This window comes from Pavona decussata, unplaced genomic scaffold, assembly GCF_977016875.1.
Source record: "Pavona decussata unplaced genomic scaffold, jaPavDecu1.1 SCAFFOLD_381, whole genome shotgun sequence".
Taxonomy (NCBI): Eukaryota; Metazoa; Cnidaria; class Anthozoa; order Scleractinia; family Agariciidae; genus Pavona; species Pavona decussata.
The window spans coordinates 1,200,651-1,214,879 of NW_028145755.1; the positions used below are offsets into that span (position 1 = coordinate 1,200,651).

At 39.7% G+C, this 14,229-nt stretch overlaps 2 protein-coding genes across 3 annotated transcripts; one reads left to right on the top strand and one right to left on the bottom strand.

Annotated features, from left to right (window-relative positions):
* Positions 1–904: 904 nt before the first annotated feature.
* LOC146452002 (pinopsin-like) lies at positions 905–4,811 on the bottom strand. The gene is made up of 2 exons (XM_085098493.1): positions 3,249–4,811; positions 905–1,547 (listed from the first exon to the last, which is right to left on the bottom strand). The coding sequence occupies exons 1-2, from the start codon at positions 4,109–4,111 to the stop codon at positions 1,262–1,264; spliced, it is 1,149 nt and encodes a 382-aa protein (XP_084954619.1). The 5' UTR covers positions 4,112–4,811; the 3' UTR covers positions 905–1,261.
* A 318-nt stretch (positions 4,812–5,129) lies between these two features.
* Positions 5,130–9,143, top strand: LOC146452003 (uncharacterized). 2 transcript variants are annotated; one of them, XM_085098395.1, is made up of 3 exons: positions 5,130–5,316; positions 7,624–7,992; positions 8,572–9,143. In XM_085098395.1, exons 2-3 carry the CDS (start codon positions 7,632–7,634, stop codon positions 9,012–9,014), a joined length of 804 nt encoding a protein of 267 aa, XP_084954521.1. In that variant the 5' UTR covers positions 5,130–5,316; positions 7,624–7,631; the 3' UTR covers positions 9,015–9,143. The 2 variants fall into 2 exon arrangements, with proteins under 2 accessions (XP_084954521.1, XP_084954522.1); XM_085098396.1 differs by lacking the exon at positions 5,130–5,316 and adding an exon at positions 6,063–6,141.
* The last annotated feature ends 5,086 nt before the right edge of the window (positions 9,144–14,229 follow it).

Here is a 14,229-nt window from a genome sequence, read left to right on the forward strand (position 1 = left end):
AAGCCAAACCTGTTTTCTATTTCATTATGGCTTACAGCGTTTTCAGATAAGTGTCGACAGTGATTCGCGTTTGCTTTGTTTTGATTTACTGTCGTCTGTGATTGGCTGACAAAACTCGCGCCACTTTCTCAACCAATAAGAAGCAAAATCAAAACCAATCGTAACACGCTTGCGTTTTCCCGCCTTTGCGCGGTTACATGTACTTGCTCGAAGTTCTCATTGGTTCGTCTGTTCGATGCACTGTTTGGGTCTTCTGTGATTGGCCAGAGAAATTGCTTTGAAAACTGTTCTAATATACGGAAAAACAGAGGTTTTAAACTTAATATACAAGTGACTCTCTTTCAATTATTAACATGCATAATACAACATAGTGATTATACTATTGGAAAACGCAAATGGATATTTCATATTTACAAAGAAAGCAGCGTGGTTGAGTGATTTAAGCAGTGGATTTGAAATCCAAAGGTCTCGAGTTCAAGTTCCGCTCTGATAACCAACTGAACTCGGGTAGACCCGAGTTCAGCTCCTCGGCTTGGCTTGTGAAATTACCGACTGTTCTGCCTCCTGCAATTTGGGATTCTTAATTTCTTATGTTTTATTTGAAATACTTGGGGTTTTGTTGTTGTTGTTGTTTTGTTTGTTTGTATTTTTTCATTATTCGAATTAGATTAGATTTAGATAGACATTTAAGGAGAAAAATTAGCGAGAAAACACAGCGTTTCGACGTCAACATGACATCATTTTCAAGCGACAAAATAAAAAAAATAAAAATAAAAACAATATTTTAAGAGGAGGCCTCTAATCACCTGGCGGTGGTTTTCAGAAAAAATAAAACAAAAATAAAAATTCACTTTGTTTTTTCTCGCTAATTTTAATTCTTAATGTTTTTTTCATTATCCCCGAAAAGTCCCTCGCCGCTGCAAGGAGATAATTAGGCATTTGTTTGCTTGTATAATAATTTTTAGGAAACCTCCAACTGTTCAATAAATTAACGTTATATTCTTGTACATAAGGCAAGATTTCGATTTTTTTTAGACAAAGAATTATGGGATACAATACCATTTCTTCTTCAAGACCACAGAAGTAACCATATTACGCGGAAAATTTAAAAGTCAAAGGGCATGCTACCGGGAGTATATTCTAGCGATACTGATATCCAATTGTTTTGTATACCAAAAGGTGCAAAACGTGGAATTTAGACTGTACTTCTATCAGTCTACCGAGGGACTCCACTAAAATTGAGGTTTCCTTAAATAAACTTTCACTCTAATGAGTAAACCGCTAGACCAGAGTTTAAGTCTAGCAGTACTTCCTTGTAATGGCATTCCTCCAATTCGTGGGAAGCTGCGGAAGACTCTTCATTTACGATATCCCGAGATGTAATCGTTCCTGGGACCGTGACAGCGCGTATGACTGGGGATCTGGGTACCATAATCTGTAGAGGCTGTATGTCAGGTGTTGGTGGGCCTGCCCTGTGTGGCTCCACGACGCTGACTTGAGAACCATGGCAACAGCAGCAGAACACATTTGCAATGGCGGCTCTAAACCTGGAATTTGATAAGGAAACAAATTTAAGTTGCACTGGTCTCGGAAGATGAGAGTGTTTTTTTTTATTTTTGTATCCGGCGATAATAAAGTTACATAGTGAAACCGCGCCTCCGCGCCTCCGGCCCGTTATACGACAGTTTCATTAAAATTAAGGGACCAATCGTTTATTACGTCCTAGGGGCGGGGGGGGGGGGGTGGTTTTCTAAAAAAATCGATTGTATGAAAATTTTACCCCCCCCCCAAAAAAAAAATCTTTCAAGCAAAAGTTTTACCCCCCACTACAATGACAGTTTGAAAATTTAACCTCCCCCCCCCCCCCCCCCCTCACCACCACCACCATGGTTCGCCTGGTGGTTGAATTGTTGAGAAGTTCCTGGGCACAACGCTTGGTTACATGGGGAAGTCGCTAGCTCTCTGAATCTGAACTGGCAAGAGAAACAATCAGAAGTTAGGCGAAATTCAAGTAAGGAAATGTACCTTAGAATATCTCTTCACTGTCTTGATAATAACGATGTTTTGTTATTGATGGGGTCTGTTCTTCAGTCGTCAAAAGAAGGTACACAGAAGGTCAAAGCAACTCGGGGTTTGAGAGCAGTACAGGAGCATTTGATGTATGGATGTGGATATATAGATTTTGAAGAAGCCTACCATCTCTATTCGTCTTTTAGTCAATTTTTTTGCCCAGATAAACAAGCCTTCAGAGATAAACCGCTTGATGAAATACATGGTTTGCCTGTCTATGTCATAACTCAACCTATTACGTGCAAGATCTTTGTCGCTCTGAAGAATAGTAGCGAGTGGAGAAGTATCTAGTCGATTTTACCAACTCTATGATTGATGAGAAGAATGATTGCTAAATACATTTAGTTGGTACCTTTTGTATGTCTTAAAATTGTACCCCCCTCACTTTTCGTACAAGGTAAAAAATTACCCTCCCAAAAAGAGCTCGTTTAAAAAAATTACCCCTTCCCCCTCAAACCCCCCCCCCCCCCCCCAGGACGTAATAAACGATCGGTCCCTAAAGTCAATTTTACCGACCTGAGCTTAAAAAGGCCTCGCTTACCACTCCCGGCAAATGATCTGCGCAACACAAACAAAGCGGAACAAGACGATGGCAAAACACAGTTGTATCAAGCCAAAAAAGACTTTAGCCTTTCGCCTATTTTACGTTGCATAACTCTCTATACAGAACTGAAAACGATAGAAGGGCAATGAGACATAAAACCACTCAATTGAAAAGCGCTGTATTTTCGGCTTTGCGTGGTCTTGCGCAACATTACATGTCCAATCAACAATGCGAAAACACTAACCCCTGGTGTGGTGTACAAAAAAAAAAAGTAGTAGCTAAGAAAAAAATTAGAGCGGTTTTCATTCGAGTGTCTTAAAACGAAAACCAAAGTAATTTCTCTGGTCAATCACAACAGACGCAAACAGCGCAAGGAACCAATCAGATATCGAAGCAAATGCATGTAGCCGACGGCAAGCGCGGGAAAGTGCGTGCGACCGAGGCACGACTGGTTTTGGTTTTGCTGCTGACTGGTTGAGAAGGTGGGGCGGGTTTTGTTGGCCAATCACAGAGTGAAATAAAGCAAGACCAAAGCAAACGTGAAATTACTTTCGACACGACACTCAATTGAAATCCGCTCTAAAAGTGTATTTAAGTGCTCAAATCAGGCAAATAAAAACATGATTTTCCTTACTTGGCGTTGAAAATGGCATAAATTATTGAGTTGAATAGAACGCCACACTTGGACATCAGGTAGGGAATAGCTCTTAATGCTGGACTTGGTGTGTAACCAGATAACGAAACGAGACTGACGATCGTGAAGGGTGTCCAACAAATTGAATACACCACAACAGAGGTGATCATCATTTTGGAAACTTTCTTGTATTCCTGATACCTTTTTCGCTGAGAATAAGACATCTGGAGTAAGTGCATGTTGGAGCCGAAAAACAGATAAATCTTGACGCTGTAGACAAAGTTAAAAATCATTGGCATGGAAAATCCGAGGATTGTAAAGATTACGAAGTAAGCGATGTCCTCCGGAGTCTTTAACGGCCATATTGGAATACAGCCAAAGGTATTCGGGTGAAAAGTATTTCTGTTCCAGATTATTATCGTCGGAATCAGAATCACAAAGCAATAAAGCCACATTCCAAGAACTAACTTCGTATCTTTTCGTCTGTTCAAGAAAACGTTATTTGCTTTTAGCTCAGTGGCCGTGTTATATACTATAACCGTGCAGGCCGCAAATGTTGCGAACGTTACAAGTACAGAGGCGCTTTGGAGATATCCAAACACAATGCATGTTGCCTTGTTGGCTATATATCGGCGAGAGATATTCGAACCCAGCGAGAAGGTTAGTGACGAAAAGACAAAAACCAAGTTGGCGACCGCGAGGTTAATAAGGTACGGTGTCAGCCGTTTTCGACGGTTGTTTCTTTCTCCGAGTATTTTAAGAGTTAAAATCTGCTCCACTGGAACCACGACGAGAAGGATAGCTGATAACACGGCCAAGACATCGTGCCAAGGATCGGAAAATTCACTCAAAACTGGACTCATTCTTTACCAATGACAAAAATATGGTAAGGATGAAATGATTTTGACAGGAAAAATAATTTTGTATTGAAAGAGTGAATGACGTCAGAAGAATGGTGCAACGCATGCGCTGTAGGGTTTCTCAAAACTGAAAACAATAGCGGCATACTTTGATCTGTTAGTCGGCAAGTTGTTGTGCCGGAATTTATCTTAGAAAATATGTTCATTGAATTTAAAAAGGTTGAAATTTTCATTTTAAAAAAATCCTCAGTCGAGTGTTCTTGTTAAAACAAGTGTAAAAAAAAATCAACAACAATGCGAGTCCTGGTTTCACAAATACTGAAGTCCGATTGAAGAACCGGTTGTAACCAGTTTGTTGAACCGGTTGAGGTCGGCATACCAGCGAAATATTCCCGGATGTAAACAAATCAAATCATAGCGACCAAATGTGTTTTTTCAAGTTGACTCAGTGAGTTAGAACTGAAGTTTTCCCTTTAAACTTTGCTCACTTCTACGACCAAATAAAAATAAAATAAACCAGTTGCAAACATAAGTCTCTGTACGTCTCTGCAACATATCCCGTCGCGTCGTTCGCTCAGGGAGTTTGTTCGTTTCGTGTCACCAGCAGGAATGAGTTACAAGGCGAAACGAAAACTGGAAGTCTGATCGCAGGTTAACTTGTCTCGGGAATATTCTCATGTAAACAATGTATGGGACGCTTATCTCTAGGACTGGACCCCTCGTGGGACAGACTGTGACTTTCTTCCTTTGTCTCTTTTTCTGGGGGCGCGCTCGCGGGTGGCGGCAGGGTTGGGGGGGGGGGGGTAAGGACAAAGTGCCCGACTTCAACCTAGAGGCGGTGGCATTGAATGATGTTATCAAACATTCGCCTTGATAATTATTGTTATTTTCAACCGGCAGTTGGGAATAGCTTCTTTCATTAGAAACCAAGTAATAAAAAAAAAAATCGTCAATGAACATGTTTTGATATGTGTTGCTCCCTCAAACAGAAACTGGAAGCACTTTCAAGTCCAACCAAGGACAGTAATTAGCGCGCAAGTAGCCAATCATTGATCGAGGTTAAGGTGACGTCAGTTTCCTTGCAAAACTTTGATCGTGTATTCGACAGTTCAAGTCGACAGTTGCTTCTACAAACGTTCGCTCAGCTGAGAATTCATCAATTTTTCCAAGGAATATACACTAAATGCTGCAGGAATCTTCAGTTTAAGGTGGGATCTAATTGTATTGTGTATTAACCTGTTAACTGATAGGAAGGATTTCTTAAAGTCGTCCAGGCGCATCATATCAGCTGCGGTAAACTTTGTTTTTCTGTGCTAGTATACCCACGGAAGCTTTAAAAGTTTAAAACGGCTTAAATCTATGTTAATCAGAAATCAGCGAAGGATCGCTACGTATTTAGTAAAAATATAGTAAGTGAATGGTTAAACATCTCTACAAGGCGAGATTCTAGTGCTATTTTCACGCAGGAAAAGAATAGTGAATTGCCAAAACAATTTTACCGATCGCCACAGTAAGTCAACTTAGTTAAAAGTATAAAGCTTATTACAAACTGCATAACTTAACCTTGGAGTAATTTTATTTTTTGCTTACATAGACAGAAATTCAAAACCAACTTTAACTGAGACTACAGAGCTATCTCTGGACTCTTTTTTCGTCGTTTAGAAATCGCGTCCACATTTCCACTGTTTGATTTAAAATTGCTAACATGTTGTTTGTGCAATAAAATTTTTGAGTTCGCGGTTTTGGACACTTAGAAACTTAAACCAGTTGCAGGACTATTCAAAAACATAACTCTTTTATTGTGATCCAGAACATTAATCAATCTTTAATTATTTAAATCCACAAAGGCAATTTCAAACAACAAGAAACGTTAAAAATTTTACGAATCAGTTGATCCTCTAATTCGCGAGCAATTAGAACGTTGAAATAGTCGTCACATTCGATGGCGATTTTGACTCGTGTAACTGTTCAAAACAATTTTCAAACACTGAAACGGAAGAATCAAATTTGTAATGATTTTACTTTCATTCAAGGTTAGGCTTTACCTGATTTTTAAGGTCAAATAAGGTTTAACATCTTTCCAACCGTGTGCTTTTTATTAATCACAATTAAGATCAATAACAATGTTGATTTGATGCAAGACTTTCGCGAGTATAGGACGTGTAGTTTTTCAATAATGCTTGTTTTATCCAAAACAAACCGTTAAAGCTCTGTTTTTTCTTTTACAAACCTTAACAAACGTAGGTAAACAAAAGAGGTTACTCGATTCAAAAGACATTTCGAATCAACGGCGCTTAAGTGATTCATAGTTTGTTTTCGTTTCTCGTGATAGACCGTTCCTTCCCCGGCGCATATACGAAGAAGACTTGACAGTAATAGCACAAAATAACAAATCAGAAACCTCCTAACTTGAAAATATACATAAGTCTTAAAATATAATAACTTTTTGCCCAAAGCGTTCGCCTTTCAACTTCTATCCTGCAAAATTAAATCTATTATTAGAACTTCTAATAATAGATGTAGTTGGGGTTTTGCCCACTTTCTTGAGTTTAGTGAAAGATCAGTCAATTAGCTCATTTTGATAATTTATCTGACTTCTCGGTTCTGCGGACAATTTCGAAAAGACGATTCTTGTCCGCGAGTCTTACTATAACGATAAATTTTTACGATTCTTGTGGGTTAATTTTTTCACCGTGATATTACAATTGGGGTGTACTTGAGCGTGTAACTTTTCAGTTAATTAATAGTTGAAGGCATTGCCAACCAAAAAAATTGAAACTCGAAGAAAAAAAATATATAAATATACCATCACATTTATTACATTGTCGAACGAAGGTTTTTTCCCCTAAAATAAAATAGATTCAATATCTTTACCTTTAGGATTACCTTTTCGCTTATACTGAAATAGGGCACTTTCTGTGCTACAAACACATTTTTCGTTTCCATGGTATTGCTGTTAGTGACGCGACTAAGGATTGAAAGTTAAGGGATAAAGCGTTAAGGTGGAGATACACGTAAATTTGAATGGAATTTTAAGAGGTTTAAAGAAGGGATAAAAGAAAGAAAATTATTTTTTGAACACCAACAGACAGTTGCCCCCAACCCAAGAGCACTCTAGGTTGGTAGGGGACTGTTTGGGTGTCCATATATCAATTTTTAACTTCAAATTCTAATTATTAAACTACATCAAATCTTAACTATATTTTATTTCTCCAAATTTTACTACTCTTTACTACTCCTCCCAAATATACCTAAAAATCACCAAAAAATTTACAAAACACCCCAAAAAATTGATTTGTGTTTTGAGCATAGGATTTTTGTATTGCTTGAAACGCGAACGAGATATTTTCATTAAACCGAGTTCGTGAAAACGGCTTTCAGGTGTAGCCCCGCCTTAATGGGGCGGGGCTGGGTGGGTGGGGTCGTATTTTTGACGGTAGAGTGGGGGAGGGGAAGATCTGAGGTGGGCTGTTACGAAAAGTTCAGTTAAGTTCTCACGTTCGTCTTTTTCACAGGGACACAAATGGCTGATCCTCAAAACAAATTTACAAGCATCACTCCTGATGTATTAGAGGCTGCCCAGATACTCATCATGATGAAGCACGGTATAAGAGCATTTCTAGAGGCTCAACAAGCACGTTACCGGATCCCTTATCTGTATTTCGCATCTCTAAACCCGACTATATCTGCTCAACTTCACTATTTCTCAAGTCACGGAATTCCGTTCTCGCCGCTCTACGATATTTCTCCCATGCCAGCGGCATATCAGTTTCCAATGGCGCATGGAATGTTGGCTTCCTCGCACTGCATTGTGGGGCCACCAAGAGCTTCAACTGGAGCGGTGTCAAATAAAGGTGAAGGGGCAGACGAAAATTCCCAGCCAGGTAGGTGTTGGTTTTAGAGTGCATAATAAATAATTACGCTTTATGTGGAATTGATCACCCAATTACTAACTTAACCCATTTAGACGGAGCATTTTGGCTCTTCTGGGGTAGTGGGATTAAGGAGAGGGGGGAATCTGGCTCTTCCAACTTCGAAGCTAGAGGGTAATAACACGTCCAGGAATATTTCCTTTTGACAACTGAACAGAGAAACAAGCAACTGAAAATTAGCTCGATTTCCAGCGCACTTCAAATCAGATCACATGCACTAAGCAACTAGAGTATTCGTTTTCAGAACTGAAGACAATAAACTTTACTCCACATTTCACTGAAATCAACCCCGGTTGCTCAAAGAACGAATAACTTTATCGAAGTCGCTATCCTTCGGATAAAATGTATTAGTTGTAGTACATAATACCCGCTGGATAGCGATTTATCGGCTGTAAAATAAAGTTATCCGCTCTTTGAACAACCGTGGTAGGAACCCAAGATTAAGATCATAACGCATTTCCCACGTCATGTGACGTCAACAGCTCCTCTTTTGGGTCTCAAAGGAAGTTATGTTTCGTTTGATTGTTACAGCAATAAAGAAGCTGCGTTTGTCTAGTGCATCGACGGGTTCGCCCGAACAAGCTGTGAAGGAGAAACAGGATTCCAAGAGGAAACGCAAGAACCTTACGAAAGAACAGCTGGAAATTCTCGAATCTGTTTACGAAAAAGACAAATATCCTCACATGGATGATAGGATAAAGTTGGAAAAACCCACGAATCTGACCGAGGACAGAATTCAAGTTTGGTTTCAAAACAGGAGGGCAAAGGACAGAAAGAAAATGGAGGCGGACAAATTACACCAATATTTTGAGAACAGTCAAAAACTGACAGAGGATTGCAAAAAAATTGGCAAACACGCGAGAAAAATGGTTATAAAAACAGAGGAAAACCTGGAAAGGAGAAACAGCGGAAGCGAAACTAGCGACAATGGCGAATCAGACAATTTAAGTTTCAATGAATCTCCAACCAAATAACTTGTAAAAACTGTAAAAAGAAATCTGGTTCTATCTGAAGGCGCTTAAATCAGATGAAGAAACTTTAACTTTACATTCAATGATTAAGGAAAATATCAGGTCTTTTAATTAAAGAAGTTTAATTTTTAAGTTTCGGACCCAGATTTCACTCATGTTTGTGCAATGGAAACAGGTATCAAATGCGACCGCCGACGCAGCATGGTCGGAGGTCGGTCGCATAAGCGGGATTTTCAGTGACAAGGCCCCAGAACGCAAGCCTCGCACTGACCCGTAGGGCAGGTAGGTTTTCTTCCCCCCCCCCCCCCCCCCAAAGTCCATTTTCCCGCTCGTTCCAAACTGTTCGTGCAAAGACCGTGCGCGTTGTACGAGCCGAACCAGGTTTTCAGCGTGGGTGCAGCGTACAAATTGCGCGAAATAATATGTCTTGGTCTGAACACCAAATTTTGGCGAAACTTGTCTCAATTGCAAATGTGATTGTACCCTTGCTAAGCGTAATTATTTGAAACATACCCTCTGCGAAAATGACGGATGTTGACTAGAAGGTCTAATTATAATTGATGAAACAAGAATTCTTTCATTATATTATATTATATTTTTTAATTCATTTTCTGGTCCAGCCAGCCGAATACTCCTCTAATATTAATAATTCATAGCCAATCTTTGCGTTAAGCATTTCTATTTACATAATTCTTTAAACAGTCTTGAGGTGAGAACCTTTCGTCCAATTAACCACTTAACAACGCCACAAATGGCCATTGACCAACTCCTTTTCCTACCCCCCAGGGGCCTCCCGTCCCTCTCCACCCCTAGTCTATTTACATTGTGAAATGTATCAATGATAACAAATAAGAAAAAATAATTGTACTATACGTCCAGCGTGACAATCTAACAATAAGCAAGTAAATTCTTTGCTATACAATCTACAATTTCGATATATAATGTTTTTAGTTGTTCATATAAAGCATACCTACATGTCTCGTATAAACTGGATATTTCAGAGTCGTCTTTTGCACATTGATTGAAACTGCCGCAAAATGTGACTTTCGTGGCAATGAAGGCTGTTAGAAGAAAGATGGCAAAAGACAACTAAGAAATGCCACATTTAATTTAGCATTAGACTTCAAGGAATTCCTTCTCTGCTCATGGACAGTCAAATATGAAGAACACCCAAAAAGCGCGCGATCGCACGTGACAAACTAACGCGCGAGTTCTTGAAACGCGTCACTCATTCACACGTCGCGTTTCCGAGTGTGACAGGTAACTTGAATTCTTCCACGCGTTTTCCTCGCACTTGACTGTTACTGAACGAAAAAAGAGACTGCTCGAGGTCAAACGTTAGCCCAGCTAAATCCCGTGAATTCCACTCTGTATGCTATTAGGCGAGACCAGTCGCCTTTTTACTAAATACAATTAAAGTGATCAAAATACTTACGAAAAAAAAGGGGATTAACCCAGGTCAAAATTTAGCCCAGCTAATTCCTATAAATTTTACTATTTATACTATGCGGCGAAACCAGTCGCTTTACTTATACTATGCAATTCAAGGAATCGAAAATCCTTGAAAGTTAAATTAATGTGTTACAATTACCATGGCAACTCTTACGTAACTGTGACGTAATAGAGTTGATTTCCGACACTCACTCTGGTCCGGTTTTCCTCGGCCTGGAGGAGAGCGTGAGAGCAGGCTCATTTTCTCGAGGAGGGAATGAACAGAGCCATGAGGATCATTTCTCCGAGAGCGACTGGTGATCGAGGCTATGACGTAAGGTATATCCACGTCCCACAATTCTTTGAAGGCGCTGTTACACAAGCCGGCAACTTTTCTTCCAACTTGTCTCGCAGTTTTGTGGCGAGACCAGTATCACGAAAGGTTCTCAATGAGAATAAGACAAAGTTTCCTCCAGCCTGCCGTAACTAACATATCTTTCTCTTTATATTAAGGCTAAAGTTACATTTTTTCAATTAAATTGATTGCATCCACAATGCAATTCAAATTATTTCCCCACTGTCTACGCTGAAACACACCTGGCTCCGGCGAAAAGTCATGTGGCACATGAGAAAGACCGCTGGATTCTTGGTTAGAAGGCGCAGATTCCTCTTGGTATGCACTCGCTTCACTAGTGGATATGTGTTCCTCGATGTTAGTCTCACAAACGTCTTTCCTCTTCACTATCACTGGAACTTGACCCCATTTCCTCGACTTGTGAAGGGTGAAACGATCGAACGCCTGGCATTCATTTGAATTCCTTGGCGCACTGCCGCAAGACAATACAGTCCAGCGGTTGAAAGCTCTGTCACTATGATCTTCATGTGGGGGAGTAGGCGGGCGTCCTTTTAACTGCATGTGGGAGAGGAAACGACCTCCTTGAAACTCTTTCGTGACAAATTTCTCTTTTATTCGGACACCAAGCTGTTCCCTTAGAGCAAGGCTTTGTTTCCTCTCGTCCGCTAAATTTTGTCTCAAGGCATTGTTACTTTCTCTGACCTGGACAACTGTTCTTTGGAGGCGTAAAATGTGTTGAACTGCCTGCTGCAAAATGGCCGCCTTGGTTTGTTTCTTCTCTGTTGGAGGGAGCAGTCTTTTCAAGCTTGTAAAACCTGAATTAATGTTCTGCATTCTTCTGCGTTCGATCATGTTCGCGTTGAGCCTTCTTTCTCTCTCTGCGTCGTGGTCGCTGTTGGGCATACGCCTGAAAAATCAGAATTATAACAAATTTTCAATAAGAATAAGTCATAAAGTAAGTTACCTAAATTGGCATCTTAATACCTCCAAGGTAGACGCAACAAGAGCAATGAAATAACAAAATGAACCACAGAAAGTGTGAAATAAAGAGCAGAGTAAGAGGTACTCCCCCATACAATCTGTGTGGGTTTGTACCTGACCCCAGAGGGTGTGGTTTTTTGAGGCCTTGTTATATGAAATAAAAGGACTGATTCCATGCAGCATCTTGCGGTCTGAAGTAAGATGAAAATGTTTGTCTTTTTGGAATCAAAAAGGGAAAAGACTGAATTAAGGTGTTGGGTCTGAATAAAAATACTAAAAAGCATTGACACCCAACGAGAACATTTAAGCAAAATACTTACAATACTACACTGTCTTCTGTTTTTTTCAGATTGTTTAATGGCCTTTTAAAGGCATATTTGTGTAAGATCAAAACAGTCCGGGGAGAAGGCAAGACTCCAATTTAAAAGTGACGAGGGTGATCGTCGTACCTTTTAGGGGTTAAAATTGGTGGTTTGGTACCCCTTAAGGTGTTAAAATTTAATTTGACTTCCGTCAGACGTATGGTGGTACCTTTTAGGGTATTAAGCCAAAAAATTTGTTCAGGCCACGCCCACAAAACAGAATTCTGGTACCTTTTAGGGGTTCTTTTCAAAATTTCCAATGATCACCCCTCACTTTTATATAGGATCCCCCCCCCCCCCTCGGGGAAAAATCTAAGCTGCAGAAAGTTTTACGGAACCGAATTATATTTCCCGAATTTACGAGCTGCTATTCGCTTTACGAAAATGCTAGCTGACCTTGTCCCACTCTTCGTCAGCCAGCAAATCAATCAGTCAAATTATATTGCAATATTTAGTTCATTGCTCAATCATTGTTTCTTTCCAGTATTCATTTGGTGAATCGTCTAGCTATACTAATCACAATTCGAAGAATCGACTGGTCCCAAACAGCTGAATTGATCGCTGCATAATCGTAATCATTATTTTCTTAATAAACCGCTGAAGATCTCGTTCGGAACTGAGCTGCTACAACTAGCGTTGCAAATGATCTTAAATGCTTTGAGCCTAAAGTGTAAGGAATCCCACTAATCCGCAACTGATCTTTACCCTCAGAATACTTCAAAAGTTAACCTAGTGAATTTAAACTAATCAGTTGGTTTCAGGAAACTTGATCGAAGATTTTTCAATCAGAAAGAAGTATTTCGTTGAGACAAAACGGCTGCCGGCATCGTTAAAGTGGACAAACACGAAGCAACTTACCGCCTTTTGCTTTCCTCGTACTCATCTGTGAAATCCATGTTTTCTCGGCTCGACTCTAAACTGATCGACAAAACTCAAACTTGTACACCATATTAACCTGATAGCAAAGCGCTAGTGAAACTCAGCCGGTTGTTTTAGCCTCCGAGCGCTTGAGAAAAAAATTTCGGACAATATATTCCATAGGAGATTATTTTTCGCGCTTCTTGTTCAAGGTTTCTATTGCTATTGGCAAAGAACAGAAGAATGCAACAAGTTTTACTCGATTCAGGTGATTCACAGTTGGTTATTGGACGGTGGAGTGTCATTTTCTCACGCTTAATGCTGCATGGCTGGCGATGAAAACTATTTTATACATGATTCACATGAGACTGGAGTTATGAGGTGACTAACACACCAGTAATCATTAAAAAGGTGTTGTGACTTGTAAAGATCGTGAGGAATTTTTCAAAGTCTGTGCCGGGACTCTGTGTTGAGAAAAAAGTAAGATCGAGTATATCGACCGTAGAGGACAAAGAAGGTAAAAAATATCGGAAAAAAAATTATTTGGAAAGCCAAGTAAATAGTTTTGCACTGGCATGTTACTAACACACATCTGTCGACGAACCGTTTCTTTCTTCTTCTTCTTCTTCTTCTTCTTCTTCTTCTTCTTCTTCTTCTTCTTCTTCTTCTTCTTCTTCTTCTTCTTCTTCTTCTTCCTCTTCTTCTTCTTCTTCTTCTTCTTCTTCTCCTTTTTATTTATTTATTATTTTTATTTATTTTTTTATCCGATTGTAGATTAATGGATTGAGAATAAATATGTGTACCAAGATACTTTTTTCAAGATATTTTGCGCATCTTCAGCGTCACGCAGGATTTCCGTCATATCCTGCACGTAATCCTTTTTGGGTGATTTTTCGCTGTTCACACCCTTGTTGGAACGTGATTTGTGCTACAATGATTAACTCCCTGACGAAGTCTGTGTTATCAGACGAAACCGGTAGGAGATAATATAGAAGTTGACTAGATCTGTTGCTGTATGCTGCTCACTAGAGTTTATTTCAAAAAAATAAAAATAAATAAAAAAAATAAATAAGTAAATAAAAAAAATGTAAAAAAAAAAAAGGTAAAAAAAGAAGTCGGAAGTCGGAAGTCGGAAGTCGGAAGTCGGAAGTTGGAAGTCGGAAGTCGGAAGTCGGAAGTCGGAAGTCAGAAGTCAGAAGTCGGAAGTCCGAAGTCGGAAGTCCGAAGTCGG

Excerpts from the sequence above, each read along its gene's own strand:
- LOC146452002 (XM_085098493.1), bottom strand. The coding sequence starts at position 4,111 with ATGAGTCCAGTTTTGAGTGAATTTTCCGATCCTTGGCACGATGTCTTG. Across the intron at positions 1,548-3,248 it reads TATGCCATTTTCAACGCCAA|GTTTAGAGCCGCCATTGCAA; the intron begins GTAAGGAAAATC and ends ATCAAATTCCAG.
- LOC146452003 (XM_085098395.1), top strand. The coding sequence starts at position 7,632 with ATGGCTGATCCTCAAAACAAATTTACAAGCATCACTCCTGATGTATTA. Across the intron at positions 7,993-8,571 it reads AGACGAAAATTCCCAGCCAG|CAATAAAGAAGCTGCGTTTG; the intron begins GTAGGTGTTGGT and ends TGATTGTTACAG.